The sequence below is a fragment of the Marmota monax genome, unplaced genomic scaffold (genome assembly GCF_021218885.2).
Source record: "Marmota monax isolate L192 unplaced genomic scaffold, Marmota_monax_Labrador192_F-V1.1 WCK01_AAM20220418_F8-fsc00080, whole genome shotgun sequence".
Classification (NCBI taxonomy): Eukaryota; Metazoa; Chordata; class Mammalia; order Rodentia; family Sciuridae; genus Marmota; species Marmota monax.
The window spans coordinates 8063683-8083294 of record NW_026694750.1 but is presented as its reverse complement, the minus strand read 5'-3'; the positions used below and the strand labels follow the sequence as shown (position 1 = coordinate 8083294).

General features: G+C 51.5%; 1 protein-coding gene across 4 annotated transcripts in view; it reads right to left on the bottom strand.

The window, feature by feature from the left end:
• Positions 1–2827: 2827 nt before the first annotated feature.
• The window catches only part of Gnb1 (G protein subunit beta 1), a 70514-nt gene continuing 53729 nt past the window's right edge, over positions 2828–19612 (bottom strand). Inside the window, exons 5-11 of one of the 4 annotated variants that reach the window (XM_046424606.2) lie at positions 18060–18123; positions 16415–16577; positions 8148–8214; positions 6477–6678; positions 5765–5981; positions 4609–4724; positions 2828–4364 (exon numbers count right to left, since the gene is read on the bottom strand). In XM_046424606.2, the coding sequence (XP_046280562.1) occupies positions 4618–4724; positions 5765–5981; positions 6477–6678; positions 8148–8214; positions 16415–16577; positions 18060–18123 (820 nt within the window). In that variant the 3' untranslated portion in view covers positions 2828–4364; positions 4609–4617. The remainder of the gene's footprint in view (positions 4365–4608; positions 4725–5764; positions 5982–6476; positions 6679–8147; positions 8215–16414; positions 16578–18059; positions 18124–19612) is intronic. The other 3 variants (XM_046424604.2, XM_046424605.2, XM_046424603.2) reach the window with 3 other exon arrangements.

The following is a 19612-nucleotide window of genomic DNA, read 5'->3' as shown; positions in this document are numbered from 1 at the left end:
ACCCAGCTCACATCCTTCTCATGTGATCCCTCTAAAGGGAATTGACAGGGGCACAGTGGGTGGCCAGGGGAACCCCTTGTCTACCCTGGCCCAGCAGCCTGTGCAAGTGGCTTCCCCATTTTACAGGAGGAAGCAGGCTGTGGCTCCCTTTGGTGACCTTAAACATGCAGCTTCACAGGGCAGGGGGTTCAGGGGCCAAAGTCTCACACTGGCCCATGACAAGCCTGCTCCAACAAGGCCAAGGGTGGCAGGGGCCCTGAAAGCACCCAGAAGCATTTCACTTGGGCGAGTCCAAAAAGGGAGGGGAGGGCCCAGGGCTGGAAGGAGGTCAAAGTCCATAGGGCTGGAGTTGGGTGAGGAAACTGGTCATATAAAAAGGAGGGGCCGGTCCAGGAAGGGGTAGCAGCAGGGATGGTAACCTTGCCCTTTCTCAGGCCCCAGAGCTGCTAAGTTAGCTGTTAGTGTAATAATTTTGTTAATTTGTTGTTTGGTATTCTTTCTCTTAAAAATGGCCCCCATGTTGTTTACGCTTCAGACCCCCTAATGTGGTCCCCACCTCTTCTGCAGGTTAAATGAGGCCAGCAGGTTTGAGAAGCAGAGGGAGAAGCACAGTGGCCTGCACCCAGAAAAGGGCTGTCGCTGGGGGTGCGCCCCTTGCTCCTAGGAGCCAGGGTGGAGTGCTTGGTGCAGGCTGCACTTTTGGGCGTTGTTCAGCTCTGGGCAGGAAGTTGGCTTCAGGTGGCCTGGCTGCATGGGGTGAACAGGGTGAGCAGAGGCTGACCAGCATCCAAAAGGGAAAGTAGCAGCCGGAGGGACAGGTGGGCAGCAGGTGAGGGCCCTGACTATTCCAAGGTCATCTTGTCTGAACCTCAGCCTCTGGTTTCCAGCCAGTGCACCTGGCACAGGCTAGTCTCAGCATTCTCTGGCTTGGGAACAGAGAAGGGGGCCATCCCATCCACCGCTGACTCTGTCCTCCCTAGGCGTCAGTCTCCTGCCTGGGCTGGTGGGGGCAACCAGCTTTCTAAATGCCACGTGCCAGACACATCATGCCACAGCAGAGAAGAGAGGTGGGACAGGCAGATGGAGGAGGGGTCACAGAGCATGGGCTCAGTTTTGCCCAGGAGTACTTATGGACAGGTGTCCCTTAGGTAGGGGGAATAGCAGGTGTAGGAATTCCTAGTGGCATGAGCCCAGGGTGGTGGAGTGGGTACTGGGACAGCGGTGAGACTGGGAGGCTGCAGAACAGAGGGATGAGCCGGTTGGTGGGGACCCGGTGGAGCTAGGCAAGCCCCCTCCTAGCCTCAGGTCCCTGTCCCTGCACCTGCACCCAGGCCACCCAGATGACCAGGGGTGGTGCTGACGGAGTCTGTGGCAGCTGCCCTGAGCCCCAGATGTATCTCTGTGACCAAATAGGCCACAGGCAGGGCCCTGCTTTCTGGGGTCCCTGCTGATGGCCAAGTTCTGCTGTATGTGGGGCAGTACAGAAACCTAGTAACACAGGACATAGAGGACACATGCAGTTCGTGCTGGAGACAGGACCATCTGGGAGCAGAGCCCAAGAGGCCCCCTTAATTGTTTCTACCTGTGACAGGTATGCCACCCTCCAAGGGCAGGGCCAGGGCCAGTGCACATGGGAAGAGCAGGGGCTACAGGGCAGACTGTGGGGAGTGATGTGGAAGGACTGGTACCTCCTGGTCACCCCTCAGGGCTGCAGGTGGTGATGCTGCTCCTGTCCCAGTCAATGGTGGACACCATCTGTGCAAACTGGACCTTTGGAGCCTACCATCTGAAAACGCCTGTGGTTCATCCCGTTGGGAGAGAACGATCCTTCCCTTTTCACAACCCTGGTCAGTACTGCTGTCCACATGCCCACAATGGACACCTGTTTCAGTGACATTGCTAAGTAAACGGAACAGTGGCCATCAGCTCCTGTCCCCTCTGGGCAGAGGGTATGGGAAAGGGGCAAGGGGTCTGATCCCACCTGTCAGCTCAGGTCTGCTTGCCAGGTGCCAGGCTTGGACCCCCCCAGGATACAGGAACTCCCAAAGAGAAGCACGGGGTAGGTGAAGTGACCAGCCCCCGTGGACTCCACCCTCCAGCCCAGGAAACCTACAGGCTTAGCCCACCAGTCACTTCCACTTTGGAGGCCTGAAATAGCACCTTACCAGGTCCATCCCAAGAGCTGCTCCTGAGGGGGACAGATACCTGCATCCAGCAAAGTGGGCCTGGCCACGCAGTCCTAGGACCAGCCTCTCTGCTGTTGGGTAGGAGGCAGAAAAGGGACATTTTCCACTTGCATATGAAAAAGTGCCAGCATCCAAGCTGTGAAGATTGGCAGTCACCTCTAGGCTCTGCAGCTGGGAGGCCTGGAAAGGACTGGGGTGAGTGCGGGAGGCGGGTGGGCGCTGAGCCACACGAAGCCTAGCCCTCCTTTCCCATGCTCCTGGGCAGCTCGGTCACTCAGACAGATGAAAATGCCACCTAGCTAAGAGGAAAGGGTGTCTCTGGGGCAGCATGGCCTCAGGCACCTTAGGGGACTACAAAATAGAAGTCAGGGTTGTCAGCTTCCAAGGAGGGGATGGCAGGGTAGGGACCTGGGGAGACACCACCCAGGATGGCCCAGGTGGTAGCAGGGGGACCATGCTGTTCTGCAGGCCTGAGACTGGGGCTTCCCAGGAACTTCAGAGGGGCCAGTGTTCTGACACAGGGAGGACCATGTGATGTGGGGGGACCATGCCTATCAGGCCTCACAGCAGCAGGGGCAACCAAGGGCAGGCAGCCATCCCATACACTAAAATCCCGCAAACAACCAGCACAGCAAAGTCCCTCATGTCAAACTGCTTTATTACATCTTAAATAACAGTACAGTTCAACATAGCATCTACCTTGCATCCAGCCTCCTTGCAGTACACCGACTTTAAATACAGAAGGGGAGAAGGGGGTGAAGAGAGCTCTACAGAGGTGCAGGTGGAGAGCAGGAGGGCCACTGTGCTCTCTGCCAGGCCCAGGCCCTCTGCAGGCCACAGCACAGTTTTGCACAGGTGGTGCAGAAGACAGGATGGCGAAGCCTCTACTGCAGCTAGGAGGAGCACTGGGCGAGGGAGGAGGGGCCCTCGAGATGAGAGTTGGAGGTCTGCCTCGGGTGCAGAAGGCGGTCCTGGCGCAAGGAGGCAGGAGGGCTCTCTGTCGCTCCCCCCACCCCTTCCCTCAGAATCCAACAGCAATCGTTTGCAACAGGACTGTATTTTTTTTTAAAGAAGTAAAGAAAACAGTGACTTATCCCGCTACTCAGACGTGTAGAGCGCTTGCTGCTTCCGATATGTGTGCAGAGTAGCGACAGGAAGTGGACAGCCGCCACGGTTACAGCTTTAAGAGGGTATTTCTTAAAAGAAAAGAACACCTAAGGACTGAGTCCTATGTGCAGTGAGCATTTCTACAGCATGCGATTCTAAGAGTAAACCACCCAACATGGCAAACAATCAAAGTGTTTAAAATTCAACTTAGAAAGTCTGAGATCATTATTTTCAAAACATTGATTTGTACATTGTTTCATACACAAATAACCGACTGACTATCCAAGCACAGGACAGGCATCTCTCTTGAGAACAGGTTCCTGACGCGGGGCGGGGCAGGGTAGTGTTAGGGGAATACAAACGTCCCTTCACAGGAAACCCAAGGTGAGAGTGGAGACAGCTGGGCAGAGCTGGCCAGGAGGACGGGCTAGGAGGGAGCTGGAGCAGGACTCTGACTGCGCTCTTGCTTCTCAGCACTCCTCGTCCACAGCCATCTGGGACCAGAAGAGAACGAGCCAGCTCACCGGCAGTATCAGAGGCCTGCCCCAGACACCCGTCTTGCTTGACTTCTGAACACAGAGAAGTATGTCTGAAAAAGGAAGTGCGAAAGCGTCCAGAACCCTGCTATGGACCTGACTCGAAATTCAGAAACAATCACAAGCTCAACAGAGTCCTCAAATGGCTCTGCATGGGTGCCACGGAACAGGACCCTGGTCTACAGTTCCACCTGCTAGTGCAGAGGCGTCTGTCTCACAATTACACTCAGGGTGGCCTTCTGGTTAACATGTTTATTGTAGTATTTCCTTTTAAAATTTATCCAAGACAAAAAGAAAACAAAGACAATGGCCCCGGAAGGAATGCACAATTTGTTTTAGTTTACAGCACAGAGACCTTCTCGTAATGGGAATTGTGCTCTTGGTTTCAGCAATAGGTGAAGGAAAAAGATCTTGCCCTTTGAAGTTCTGAGGGGAGGTGTGGGTGTCCACGTTAGTACGGTTGGATAGGATATGCTATCACTGCAGCGCTTCAAGGTCGGAATGGTCTTCCAGTCTCCGTGGCGTCCACCTGCTGCTGTGAACAGAGCATGGGTCAACGTACAGACACGGGCACTCAGGACTCAGCCCTACAAGCAGTGCCACTGCCCTCTCTACTGCTCCTGCAGCAGCCATGGCCAAGGGGCCATCCCTTCGATCTACTAGGCTCCAAGACCACACCACGTCCACGTTACTCTACAAGCCACGCAGCAACTACCTCAGGTCCTAAGAGAAACACATATAGCTCTACTCGGGGAACGGCACGTGGGTTGCTCCGTTACCTACTGGTGTTAGTTCCAGATTTTGAGGAAGCTGTCCCAGGACCCTGTCGCCACGGCCATGCCATCATCAGTCACCCCCAGGCAGCTGACGCGGTTGTCATGTCCAGCTAAGACACCTGGGAACACAAGGGTACAATCACACACACATCCAGGGGTGCCTCGCCCACTATCAGGCTGGGACAAGTGCTGGATGGCCACACCTCAGGTGGCAAGGGAAGAACACCAGCAAGGGGGAAAGCTTTTTGTTTTTGTTCTTTTTTTGGTACTGGGGATTGAACTCGGGGGCACTCGACCACTGAGCCACACACCCCAGCCCTATTTTGTATTTTATTTAGAGACAGGTTCTCACTGAGTTGCTTAGTGCCTCACTTAGCTGAGGCTCGCTTTGAACTCGGGATCCTCCTGTCTCAGCTTCGCAAGCCACTGGGATTACAGTGTGTGCCACTGTGCCCGGCGAGGGGGGGCAAGTTTTGTCCACAAGGAAATTACACCAAAGGGTGTGGCCAAGTCCAAGCTTATTAAAGGGGAGTGGCTAAGACTAGTGTTTCCACAAGCATTCTCCAGAGGATGAGGAGGAACCACCTGGACAAACCCGGGGCCACTCGGACCGACTCTGGCACACTCACCTGAGAAGCTTAAATCATCAAAGGAGTGTGTGTGTGTGTGGGGAAAACAGGCAAAAGAATCAAAACCTTCTCAAAGCAGCTGACCGCATAGGCTATGGACCTCCCTCACAGTGCTGTGACACTCCCGCCCACCCACCAGGATCCCCCTTGCTCTCCCAGAAGGGCTGAAGAATGTGGAGTCCAGCTGAGCACAAGAGCAAACAGTCCTGGAGTCAAGCTTCCTGACTTCCAGACTCAGACTTGCTGGAGGATTCCCAAGGTCAGCCTCCTTCAGGTTAACGGCCATGTGTCCACTTAATAAGAAAGCCCTTTAGCACCCTTGACAGGGACACACAGAGTGCAGACCAGTAACACACTGTCACGGGCACTCACCAGGCCCACTGCCATGTTCCATCTGGGTGTGGCTCTCCTGCCTGCCACCCGAGTGCACTCCTCTCACAGGGGGAGCGCAGGTACCCTGAGAGTCCGCTCACTGGAGCGGACCCTGGTCCCGTGGCTGCATGCTCAGCAGGGGCCCCGTGGCCACCTACCTGCCCTGTCTGCTTTGAGCGCATCCCAGACGTTGCAGTTGAAGTCGTCGTACCCGGCGAGCAGCAGGCGCCCGCTCTTGGAGAAGGACACAGAGGTGATCCCGCATATGATGTTGTCATGGGAGTAGGTCATGAGCTCCTGGTCTGCACGGAGGTCAAACAGCCTGCAGGTGGCGTCATCTGAGCCAGTGGCAAACGCGTTGCCGTTTGGAAAGAACTGGAAAGAGAAGGCAAATCAAGACCATACGTAGATGCTCATGAAGAAACCATGGTAACATGACTGCTCAGTAGTGGGGCCACTGTAGACACGACTGTAAGGAAAGTGCAGCAGGTTGGGCTCTGGCAAGACTGGGGCAGCAAGATACAGCTGAGGTCGGCTGCCACGGACGGGGTTCCTGCTCCCCTGCAGCTGGCAGCCCAAAGCTGGCTGTGTGGAGAAAGAGCAGAGATCCTCCCCAGCCCAGCAGACATGTCCCTCCAAGCCACCCTGGGAGGCCAGAGGCCCAAAACCCTGTACTGAAGTCAGGTGTGTTGTGGCACCTGCACATGGTGTCCCGGGTGGGGACGGGCCTGTCACAGATGTTTGGCAAGGCACAGCGTGCCATCAGCTGGCCTCCAAGTTCCTATCAGACTGCAGCCAGTGTTTCTCAGGGTTCCAGAGTCCTATCAACAGGAAGAGAGAAGCCCCAGCCCAGAGGCAGCCCAGACTCACGCAGATGGCATTGATGTCCGACTCATGGCCTGTGAAGGTCTGCCTGCACATCCCCTCCCGGACATCCCAGAGCTTGGCCGAAGCATCACAAGCACCAGAGACAAACAGTCTGGTGTCAGGAGCGAGAGACAGGCTCATGACATCTCCAGTGTGCCCAGTAAATGTGGTCGTCTGCTGTCCGGTCTCAATGTCCCACAGAGCACTAAAGCAGGGACAAACAAGTCAGTCTTACGTCTCAGCCCATAGGTCATCTGATATACTACCTTCCACCCACTAGGACCACAGGAAACATCAGCGCTCTCACAGAGGGCAAATGGGAACTGTTGTATGTGAGTGGCACTGGATTGAACCCAGGGGTGGTTCACTACGGAGCAGCGTCCCCAGCCCCTTTTATGTTGAGACAGGGTCTCCCTAAATCACTGGGGCTGGCCTGGAACTTGCAATCCTCCTCCCTCAAGGTGCTGGGATTACAGGTGTACACCACTGCACCCAATGTAATATGACTTTGTTTGGAGGAGAAATAGCAAAGCAAATAAACCCAGGGGCAGGGCTGGTCCCAGAGCACCTGGGCCCAAGGGCAGTTCACACCAGCACAGGGCTGAGGCTCTTCAAAGTGGGGACATGTAGGGCTCGCGGAGGATAGTGGGGCTCCCAATGGCTGCTGCTGGCACTCCATGTGCTGGTGCTGTTCAAGGTGGGGCACCCACACCACTGCACAGGGGTGGCTCAAGGACATAGCCACTGCTGCCCCCAGCAACGATCACAGAAAGCAGCAACAGCTCTGAAAAGTGCCCCTCTATGTCGGCCTCCAGGGGAGCCTTGCTGGCCTGGCCATGCAGGTCCATTAGAAGTAAGTCCCACATGCTGTACAGAGGCACCCTCACCAGGCTTGAGGGACACAAAGGAAGCAGGGAGCACAGGAGCTTCAAGGAAGTGACCAGATGTGAGCTTCAAAACCATCTGACCAAGTGTAGAACATGAGCTCCTGTAAATCTATGGGGTTACACTCCTAGGACACTCTGACCCTATAAAGCCCCAGCTGAAGGGGCCGGAGCGGGCCATGTCCCACAGACTCCACCTCCTCACCAGATGTGGGCCAACCTCATCTCAGGGGTGGTTGTCTGTGCCACAGACTGGCTAGTCACAGCAGCTCCTGGCCACCCACAAATACCTCTGAAGACCAGAAGACGAGGAGGAGCTACAACAACTCTCAGGAAGCATCTGATGACACCGTTCACTCGCGGCCCAACTCTGCTGTCTCACGCTGTGCTCAGGAGCCCCTTCCTTAAGAGCTACAGATATACGTAGCCAGGGGGAGACACGCAGAGCAAACAGAGAAACCAGGCACCTTCATGCATGACTGCAGCCTGGAATCATCTGTACTTAGTTCCAGTTAAAAATGGCCTGATAAATGCCAAGAACCATCCTTCCTGCACATGTGGACTTACCAGTGAACAGAGGAGTGGCCTCAGACTACACTGCCAGCCCTGGCCAGGTGGCCAATTTTCTTTATTCTTCAGTGATGGGCACTGAACCCATAGGCACTCTACCACTGAGCTATAGCTCAGCCCTTTTTATTTCTTGTTTTGAGACAGGGCCTTGCTAACCTGCATCATGAGTCTCTGGGACAACAGGTGTGTGTCCCGTGTCCAGTGCTGATCTGGTACTTACCACGTGGTGTCTCCGGAGCTGGTGACTATCTGATTGTCATCCAAGAATCGGCAGCAGGACAAGTAACCTGGCAAAGAGCAGACACAATGATGACCTACACCTAGCAAGCTCAGATCCCATAAGCAAAGAAAGGCACGGTAGCCAATCAGATATGCCTGGAAGACTCTCGTCTAGGCCGGGGCAGTCTAAATATTACCTTTGGTTCCATCTGTGCACAGAGAAGCAGCTGTGTCGGAGTGCGCACTGCTGAGCGAGCTGAGAGCAGGCTCGAGCAAGAGACGCCAGGACCGCGGGCAGCACCTCACAGACCACGTGCTCTGCAGCAGGTGGTGGGGAAATTGCACCTACCAGACACCTGAGCCTGGTGTGAGGAGGCCAGCTCTCCACCCCAGAGTCCTGCTAAGTGGGCCAGGCTGGCCTGGAGCTTGTAGCCCTTCTGCCTGTGTCGCTGGGATGACAGGTGTGGTCACAACTACTGCACCTGCATTCTTCACCTGCTTTTCTGCTCAACAAAGTATTGCCTCCTGACCTCACTGGCCCTTCACCATTGTCCAGGGTCCAGTGTGGCAGTTCTGGAAAGTGGAACACAGCCTTGCATGAAGTGCTTGCTCTGGTGGAGCTCACTGGAGTGGGTGGAGAGTGATGGTTAACGCAAAGATCATGTGAGGGAGAAGTCAGAGTCCACGCCACAGGGCCAGGCCAGACAGGGCTCGTAGGCCCCAGAAGGACCAGTGGTGGTGGGGGAGCCCAGCCTCAATGGCAGTGACTCCGAGAAGTCCAGTGGTGAGGCTCTGTGAACAAGGGGCATAGGCTGGCTTTCCAGGGCAGTGGCCATGATGTGCAAGTTGGGGTGGGAACGGTCCCTGCCAAGGAAGTGAGGCCATGGGGCTACCAGGATGTGGGCTGGGTGCAGCACATCCTACCCCATGCAGCCTGAGGAAAGAAGAGAGGCAAAACCAAGGCTGCAGCTGGGCCTGATGCCTGTGGCTCTATCAGTGCTGCTAACTGCCACTGTGCTGAGCATCGGTTTCCTGTGGCACCCATGGAGCCACGTATTTACCACAGCTCTGGGGTTGAGGGCTGGGGATGGCAAGCAGAATGGCCTGAGCCTGGCCTTTCCATGGGATCGTGGAAGCACTAGGGAGTCCCGAGAAGATTCCCATTTATACTGTGGTTATGGAAATTCTTTCCCTCCATGTTCACGCCAGAGGGCCACGTGGCCCATGAAGAGCAGAAACAACACACACAGCAGCCCACTGAGGAGCTCAAGAGGAAGCGGCAGGAATATGGGAAAACAAAGCACCTTTTCCACAGACATCATTAATCTGGCCCCACAGGAAAAACACAGAGGTGATGGACCCCAAAATACCAGTACGTGTCTAGAAAAGGACACGTAAGCTGAGCGTGGAGGCCTAGACTAGGGAGGTCAGCAAGTTAGAAGCCAGCTTGGGCAGCATCGTGAGACCCGGTCTCAAAATAAATTGAAAGATCTGGGGAAATGTTCTTGGGTTTAGCCCACAGGAACAGATGTGTGGTCAAATTCTTCCCAGAAACCCCAGGGACATTAGGGACCACATAGGAGCTGTGGCCTGGCATGGCGGGTGGGCCCAGCTGTGGTCGCACCCCCACAGCTCCCGTGGCTGTCCTGGTCCTCTTCCTGCCCTTCCTCCCAGAAACCCCATCTTGTTGGGTGTGCACCCAGATGGTGATGCTCGGCCTCACAGCTCTCCTCTGGCCCATGTGTGAGCACAGAGGGCAGAAGAAAGGGGGAGACCCCACTGACCTCACTGGGCTGGGCAGGAGAAACACAACCTCAGACCAGGAGCAGTCCCGTAAGCCGGTGCTTTCCCGCAGGACAGATGAAATGATAAGCCCCAGCCCTGCAGCCCTGACACAAGGAGCTGGATGACTGTCTTCGGATAGTTGACAGGCCTCAGCTCACCAGGAGGAGCCACCAAGACCTGAGTGGCACCTGAGGTCCCCAAAACTGTTAGAGCCCAGACACCTTAAGGCACAGCAGGGGTGGACAATATAAGTCAGAGTTTCCAGGGTGCGCACCAGCTGTCTCTGTGGCATGTGAGGAGGGGGCTGTCAGCTCACAGTGTTACAACTCGCTGCCTGTGAGCTTTCATATATGGAAGGAATACAATTTAACTGTGCAGACACTGTATCTTTTACATGTTTTATACATATTGCCTCGCTCAGGGAGGAAATGGAGAAACTCTAACTTAGCCAGCAAACGTGCGGCTTGTTAGGGCTCCACAAGAATCAAAAGAGGAGCCCACCAAACATGAAGTGGGCAACCCAGTGAGTGGACACTGCCCAAACTGCCCTGTGAGGCCTGCCCTGCCCAGACACACATAAGATCACAGGCTGTGAAGTCACACAGGCCTGCCCCAACCTGTGTGGTGGCTACTCAGAGGCCAACAGTACTAAAGGTTCTTGTGGACTCTCCGGAGTCCCAGTCTCCCTGTTAACGAGACCCGTTCGGGGAGTATCAGAAGAGCCAGCTGTGCACATTAGAAGTTCCCAGTGGTCTGAACCACTCAGGGGGCTGAGCAGGAGGTCGCCAAGTTCAGGCCAGCCTGAGCAACTCGTGAGGAGGTGCCTCAAAATGAAACAGAAATAAGAAGGGATGGGGGTGTGGCTCAGTGGCAGAGCACTCTGGGTTCAATCCCTAGTACGAAAAAAAGAAAGAAAGAAAGAAAAGAAAAGAAAAGGGAAGGAAGGAAGGAAGGGAGAAAAGAAGAGATAGCAGAAGCAGTTCTCAGTGCAAGGAGAGCCACTGAAGCAAGGTGAGTTCCTATGTGCATGCCCGTCGGGTGGAGAGGCACGCGCTGGCCCTGTCCTCTGGGTGGTAAAGGCAGGATTATCCTGAATGTCTTGGGGACGACTAGCTGCAGAGACAGGCTTGGGGTGAGGTTGGGCAGAGGCAGAGGGAAAGGTACACTACTAGAGCACAGGACAGGCTACCAATGAGGGTCCTTGAGGACGTACCAAGGGGACATCTCGAAAGCAGATGTCACCAGGCTGGGGAAAGAATGCAATATAGGTACACACACTCATTTACCCGGAGTAGCTGCTGTGGCCAAGTGCAGCCCCCTAAGGTAATGAGTCTCAAGTGCCCAATTATAAGGACAGTCTCCCTGCTCCATGTCCACAGTGGAGAGCAGAAGATGGGAAACCACAATGTCCAACAACGGAGACAGCTTAGCACTGCACAGCAGAATGCTCCTCGACTCCCTTGAAGACAACACTGTGGTTCTAGTTAGGATTTTATGTAAAAACCATAAAAGATAATTCAAACTTCTTTCCCTCAAGTTCTACAATGAATACACATTGGCAGCTTTAGCCTCGCAGCCCGCACAAGGAGGAGGCTGAAGAAGATTCTGGGCAATGGGGCCAGTGCTGACCACTGGCAAGGTCCTCCAGGAGAAGGGCCAACAACTCCAGGAGCCTCTGTCCTCAGGAGCAAAGAACCATCCACCTACAACTGCAGGAAAAGCCAGCCGGGCCATGCTGGACGGCATAAAGGGGCAGGAGACAGAGGTGAGGAGTGCAGGACACCTGCTTCACCAACGAGAGAAAAGGCAAGTGAGGCCACTGGAGGGACCTTCTGTGAGCAACCAGAGGCAGAAGAAAAGGTGTGCAGCTCCAAGGTTTCTCACACTGTCAGGGGACCTGGGATCCATTCTGGCTCATGGCAGCGTCCTTCTGGTGCAGCAAGGCTGCTAAAATGGAAAGGCGGTCCAGCTGAGCCCCAGGAGGCCCAGGGGAAGCACTGGGGGCTGGCCTGCAGCCAGAGGGAGCGGAGCTGCTGGCAGTGGCAACTGATGGCTGGCATGACTCCCGCCGGGAATTTCATGGAGACAGTACATTTCCTTCTATGTCTGAGTTCACTAGAGCCTATGAGGAAAGACCCACACATTTCCATGGGTATGTCTGACATTCAGCTTCTCTCTGGAGAAGAAAACTGCCCAGAAAATGAAGTTGAACTTTGTCATGGGTCCCCACGCCCGAGGACAATGCTCGGTCATATCAGGAAGGCATCTGGCCAGACCTCTGCCACAATGCTCAAATGCCCGTGGCCATCTCAAACGGAAGGCTGTGTGAGGGCCAGAGTGTTGTGCTTGTACCAGAGGTCTCAGAAAGAAGCGGCTGCTGGGACAGGGATGGATGGATTCTCTCTTCTTTAGCCCCTGGGGCCAGGACTGAGAACCATCTGTGTAAGTGGGCCACACAGTCTTGTCAGAAATGAGTGTTTAGGAAACTGATTATTTTTCAAATTATTTTCATCAGAACAGAAGTTGCAAAGTTTGTTTTCTTTGCAATATATTTAAAATATTAGACACTCTGTCCCAGCCACTATGAACTCACTGGGTCAACCACTTCCAGAGTATCCTGATTTTAAAATCAGACGCCTGTGCACTGCCGTCTCTGCAGTCCTGCCACACTCCCTGAAGCCTGGGTGGCAGGCTGACGGTGGAAGCCTGGGCTGGTACCACATGTCCCCTTCAATTCAGTGGAAATAGGAAGACATCCTAGCGAGAGCCCACTCAAGAGGCTGACTGTAACCGATTCCTGACTTCACACTGCTGCACAGCACTATGGGCTCAGCCAGCCTGGCTGGGATGTCTCTAGATGTGCCAAAGAGAAAGATGCAGAGGGAGCCCTGGACCATGCACTCAGCGCCCACACCAGACACCTGATGTACACTGGTAGAGAGCAGACCCCACCAATGCACTGCTGTCCACAAAGGAAAGGTCAGCACCGGAGCCCGGAGGGCAACGAGAGTCTGCAATGAGGTTACTCCAGATGGCCAGTGCACTACTACAGCAAGAGGAGTCAGGCTAGAGCCACAAAGACCAACCCTGGAAGACCACGTGCTGGGATTAGCAGACAAAGACTGTGAAGGCAGCTACTTATACTGGGTTCAAGATCCAGATGAAATAGGTTTGTTTAAAAAAAAAAAAAGTAAAAGTAAAAATTTAAAGCCTAAAATTAAAACCGCTTTAAAACAGAAATAAATATAAATTCTAAAAATAAAAATTAAACCTGCCATAATAAATATACATCTGTCCATTTCCTGGACACCCTCTGTGGCTCACAAGCTTGCCAACCGTGCTTTCACGCAGCTGGGTGAGATGCGCTTCCCTCTTGCTGGGACATTGCCGTTCTGACGTGAAACCACCCAAGGGACGGCCTGTGTGCTGGAGGCGACAGACACCAACTGGACACACAGAGACACGGACACATCTGAGCCAGCAGGGAGACCACAGATGGGAGAGACACTGCTGAGCCCAGAGGGGGGATAGTAGGGGAAAGGAAAGGTAGCAGAATACAACAGTCACTAATATGCCATTATGTAAAAATGTGAGTGTGTAACTGATGTGATTCTGCAATTTGTATTTGGGGTAAAAATGGGAGTTCATAACCCAACTGAGTCAAATGTATGAAAGATGATATATCATGAGCTTTGTAATGTTTTCAACAACCAATAAAAAAAAAATAAATAAAAATAAAATAAAATAAAATAAAATTTTCCTGGGGCTGGGGATGTGGCTCAAGTGGTAGCGCGCCCGCCTGGCATGCGTGTGGCCCGGGTTCGATCCTCAGCACCACATACAAAGATGTTGTGTCTGCCGATAACTAAAAATAAATATTAAAATTCTCTCCCTCTTTAATAAATAAATAAATAAATAAATAAATAAATAAATTTTCCTATTCGTTACTACTGTCAGTCCCTTCTCTGCCTAATACACAAGTCAAACCACTACAGGTTTGGATGCCTTGGGAAAGCACAGCACAGGGTTGGTGCCATCTGCCACTTCACTGGGGGCAAGGGATCCCTGAGGAAAGGGATCTCCAACACAAGACACATTCAAAAGCTAGTTATTTTTTTTCTAATTTATCAAGATTCCTAAAGCTATTTCTTCAGAATGTTTAAAGGCAAAAACTGTAACAATGCATTGCAAGGGTGACGGCACGTGTTGATGTGATACTGATTACAAAGACCCAATGCACAAGGAGAGGCAGACAGTGGGCCCTATGTTCATATGGACTTGCACAGCATTAACTGCCTGGACTGTGAAAAATGATGCATGCATCTGTAAACCCTAGAAAACCACCAAAAATGCCACAAAGATGTTTGCCTAAAAAGCCAACTGCTAAATCAGGCTTTTAAAAAAGTCCAGTTGGCCAGGCACGGTGGCGAACACCCACAATCCTAGTGGCGTGGTATGCTGATGCAGGAGGATGGTGAGTTCAAAGCCAGCTGTAGCAACAGCAAGGCACTAAGCAACTCAACGAGACTCCATATCTAAATAAAATACAAAATAGGGCTGGGGATGTGGCTCAGTAGTTGAGTGCCCCTGAGTTCAATCCCAGTACCCACCCCCCCCCCCAAAAAAAAGAAGTCCAGGAGAAGCACAACATGGCAGAGGGCAACAGAGCAGGGCCCAGCAGCAGAGATAACAACCACACAGGCAGGGCTGGGATCTGACTAGGAATCTTGTCCAGCACTGACCAGGTGCTGCATAGTACCCTGGGGATGCTCAGAAGTAGCAGCGAGCCTCATCCCTGAGACAGCCTTGCCATCACAAGGGTGCGTAAGGCAAGGATGTGTGTCCGGTGCGCTCGACACACTCTCACAGCGGAGACTCCCCATAAAGTGAAGAGCCCACGCACGCAGAACAGGTATGAAGTAACAACCGTTTAACAGGTAGAGGCCTTCCGAGGAGGGACAAGATCCATGGCCCAACTCACGCAGTGTCCAAGAGACCATGAATAAAGACACACAAAGGGGAAAGGAAAGAAGAAAAAATATGGCATGTAAACCTTGAGCACAAGGGTGGACCGGCTATGTGAGGTTGGATAAAGGAGACTTAACAAGAAACCCTATGTGGGGCAGTCCCATGAGGGATGTGGGGCATGGCAAGAGGACACCACACAAACATGCAGATGTACCAGCTAGCTGAGCACAAAACACAGGAAGTAAAACTCGACAGACTGAAAGGGAGGGATAAGGAAGGACATCCTATCAACACCCTTCCTCAGTACTTCATGCAAGTGAAACAGAAAACGTAGACATGTCACAACTTGCTCTAATTAATTAACACGTACACGGACACTGCCTAACACAATGTGGCCATCTTCACAGACCACAGGCTCACAGTTTTAAGAACTGCTTTCTGAACACAATGGCATATAACTCAAAATCAACAAGTTAACCACGAAAACTTCAGATATATGCCCCGTGAGCCAAACATTCACAAGAGCATTAGAAATACATCATCTGGTATGATAATTTAAATATGGTAGGTCAAAATTTGCAGAATGCAACTTAAATTTAAAGCCAGACTTACAGGCAACCTGTATCTTCAAAAGTGCTTATGACCGTAATGGTGTAAATGTACTTTGTATACAACCAGAGATATGAAAAATTGTGCTCTATATGTATATATGTGTAATATGAATTGTAATGCATTCTGCTGTCATATATAGCAAATTAGAATTAAAAAATTTAAAAATTTAAAAAAGTGCTTATGAAAGCAAAGTTTAAAACCAGTGGGCTACGGGCCCACCTAAGAAGTTGGAAAATTAAGGAGAAAGCAACCTGAAGTAAGGAAGGCTATCTTAAAGAGGACAACGGACATGCTCTTTCCTGGCCCTGAGCCACTCACTCCCAGACTGCCAACAGATGTGAAGAGCAGTGTTGATCACCAGGTGAGGATCATTTCCCTGGCTTCACGTGAGGCAGGGAGCCCATGATGTGCTGCCAAGAGTACCCTGGGGGACAGGGTTCTGAGGGTGGGGGACACAGCCATAGAAGTGAAGTACGAGATGGGGCCTTCTTTTTTCTGAAACGCTGAGCCTTGTTACGAGGGCTGGGATCCCAGGGGAACCCAGCTGGCAGGACAGTCTGTGTGTGGAAAGGCCCTGTGCAGCAAACACACCTGTTCAGATGAGGAACCTCCTGCGGAGAGGTGCTCATGATGAAGACACTGCAGGAAAAGACTCAGCTATGCTACACTGATGCACACGAGAAGGTGGGGACGCCACAGGTCCAGTTACAGTGACAAGCCCGCAGGTCCTGACTGGTCCAGGTACTTCAGGCCTAGCTTTCATGTCCAGGACTTCTGGCCATTACTGTGACTTTGATTTGAACCCATCTTATTCATGACTGACAGGAGGTGAGCATCAAAACACGCTCGGAGGACCCTGAGTAAGCAGCTTGCATCCTTTGAAGGTTATTAATGAGTGTGTACCTGTGTGTCCTGCCAGCTCACGACTCACACGCACATTCCCTTCGCGAGTTTTCAGGTTGTAAATGGAGCAAATGTTGTCCAGGCCACCACAGGCCACGTAGTTCCCAGAAGGGGCGTAAGCACAGGTCATGACCCAGGAAGAGCGCAGAGGGATGGCGTGGACCTAAAAGGCAGAAACACAGACAACAAGCTCAAGAACACTGACCTCCACCAGGTTTGGTGGTGCACACCTGCAGACCCAGCCACACAGGAGGTGGAAGTGGGGTGACTGCTTCAAGTTCAAGACCCACCTATGCAACACAGGGAGACCCTGTCTCAGAAGACAGCATGACTCAGCTTTTGCTTCTCAACATTCAGCCCAAGCTACTGAGAGAGAAATGCCTGGAAACCCAGAGCTGCACACTGCGATGCCAACCTAACGCAGAGTTCACTGAAGGCACGATTCAGAGCAAGGCAGGCATCTGAACGACAGCAGTGCTGCCTCCTGATCCAGAGATGGTAAAAGGCTTGCCAGATGGCTGAGGTTTCATTTAAAAAAACAGAATATCTTTACTGAAGCAACCAAATTCCTGTTATCATCAGTTGGTCACATAAACCTCCCTGTGTTTTAGATACACTTACTAGAATTTCTGTGATCTTTAATACACATTTAGTATTCTTTAGTAAAATATAATCACATTAGATTGTTTATATTATCTGTTTGGGCTCATGATAGTACTTTTTTCTCTAAAGCATTAGATTATTATTATTTTTAGTTGTAGATAAGACACTTCACCTTTATATTTGTATGTGGTGCTGAGGACTGAACCCAGAGCCTCCATGTGTAGGCAAGCACTCCACCACTGAGCCATGACCCCAGCCACAGCAGACAACATAGATTTTCTTAAGTTTGCTTTTGGGAAATGCTAGGGATTGAACCAAGAGCCTTCCACATGTTAGGCAGATGCTCTATCCCCAGCCTCCCCTAACTTTTTTGAAAAGGGGGCTCACTAGATGGTTCAGTCTGACTCAGGTGACCCTCTTGTCTCAGCCCCTAAGGAGCTGGAATTATGGGCATGCAGTCTCATGCCCAGGTGATGGGGACAGACCAGAGCCTTACATTCCCAGGTCTGGCTAAATTCTAAAAATAATTTAATTTATGATTCAAAGTAAAATGCCTTTCAGATTATCCTTTGTAAAAAGCTGTAACTAAAAAAAAAAAAAGGGGGGGGGGTAAGAAAAAAAAAAGCTGTAACTAAATGAAAATCTGTATTTTTGTATTCTACAAAGCCAGGCATGGCGGTGCATACCTGTAATCTCAGTTACTCAGAAGGCTGAGGCAGGAGAATGCAAATTCCAAGCCAGACTAAGCAACATAGTGAGACCCTCTCTCAAAATAAATAAATTAATTAAAAAAGGGTTAGGGGCACAGCTCAGTGGTAAAACACCCCAGGGGTTAATTCCCAATTCTCGGCGGGAGAAGCAGGAGTGTAAGAGCCCCACCCCCTAAACACACACAGGCAGCTAGCTGTTTCATCTCTCCTATGGGACCTCACCATTGAACACAAGACTTTCTGAGACTGCCCCCTGCCAGCCATGTCAGGTGAGGTGGTAGGAACAAACCACTCTCTGGGGGTGTTTCAGGGAAGGGTCTTAAGCAGCCTACCTTGTTTGTGGTATAGCTATCCCAGATGATGAGCTTTCCGTCCTGCGAGGCACTGACGAGAAGCCTGGAGAAAAAATAGAAGCAAACCATTAGTCCCACTGGCCACAGAAATCCCACAAAGAAATGGAATGGAATGGAAACTGGAACTCTGGTGACTTCCAATATGTGCTTCCATGTTACACTGGCTTGAGACAAAACACACCTACTGATAAGAAAAAGAACCCAAATATACCAACTGTGAAGACATGAACTCATGGCTCAGACTGCAAAGACCACCAGGTTCCTCACTTGTAGGTGCAGACAGAGCCATCTCCTCTCACAGCTGCTGCCGCCTGCCTTCCCCTCAGTAAGTCAAGGAGCAGATCTCTCAAGAGCCAAAAGTGATACAAAATATTTACTATACAATTTTCTGTTCCATTCTGGCAAAGAGAAAGCCTGGATATAAATAAATAGAAAGCTTTTAGACCTTCCAAATTCACGAAACATTTCTCATCCAAAACCCCTATCAGCTGGATGCAGTGACGCATACCTGTAATCCCACTGGCTCGGGAGGCTGAGAAAGGAAGATTGTGAGTTCAAAGCCAGCCTCAGTAATGGTGAGGTGCTAAGCAATTCAGTGAGACCCTGTCTCTAAATAAATTCAAAATAGGGTTGGGGATGTGACTCAGTGGTAGAGTGCCCCCAAGTTCAATCCTTGGTACCAAAAAAATATATATATATAGATAATTTAAAAACCACACAACAACAACAACAACAACAAAAACCCAAACAAACCATCAAATGCAGCAGCCTGTATGAACACTGGAATGCAGGTCTCTACCTAGCACCCACCTCCACAGTAAGGAGATGAGAAAGGATGCAGAACTGCACCTCAACGGCAGAGACCATGGAGCATCACAAACCTTTCACAACTGCTCTCTTGCTCTGGGCAACCATGCAAAGTTTGGGGTCTGTGTGGAGAAGCTGCCCTACCTGTACTTGCAGAATTAAGACAGGATGCTGCAAAAGTAAAGCATGACTAATGGGCAAAGGAATTAAAGTCATGTGGAAAGCAAGCAGAGTGAGGGTGATTCTGGGAGCCACAACTACTCATGAGCATTCTACGGCATGTGTTGTTTTGTCAGGTGTGGTGGCCTTGCCTGTAACACCAGCTACTTGGGAGGCTGAGGCAGGAGGATGGTAAGTTCCAGTCCAGCTGGGAAACTTAGCCTGACCCTGTCTCAAAATATAAGAGGACTGGGGAGGTAGCTCAGTGGGACAGCACCCTAGGGTTCAATCCTAATTACTCCAAAACAAAAAACACAGAGGTTCCAACAGTTTTAGCTGTACGCATAATGTGGCTACTTGAAGCTAATCAAAATCTTGAGGTAAAACTCAAATACGGATCCCTGTGACACTAAACTACACACAAATTTTCTTTACAAAGAAGTCAACAAGTTGGGCAAAGAATAAAACCTCAGCACTTTGCTACAAAACCGATCAGAACTAAATCAAAAGCAGAATCCAATCCTATTACTTTGCAGATACTCTTCTCTGGTGCCAGGGATGGGACA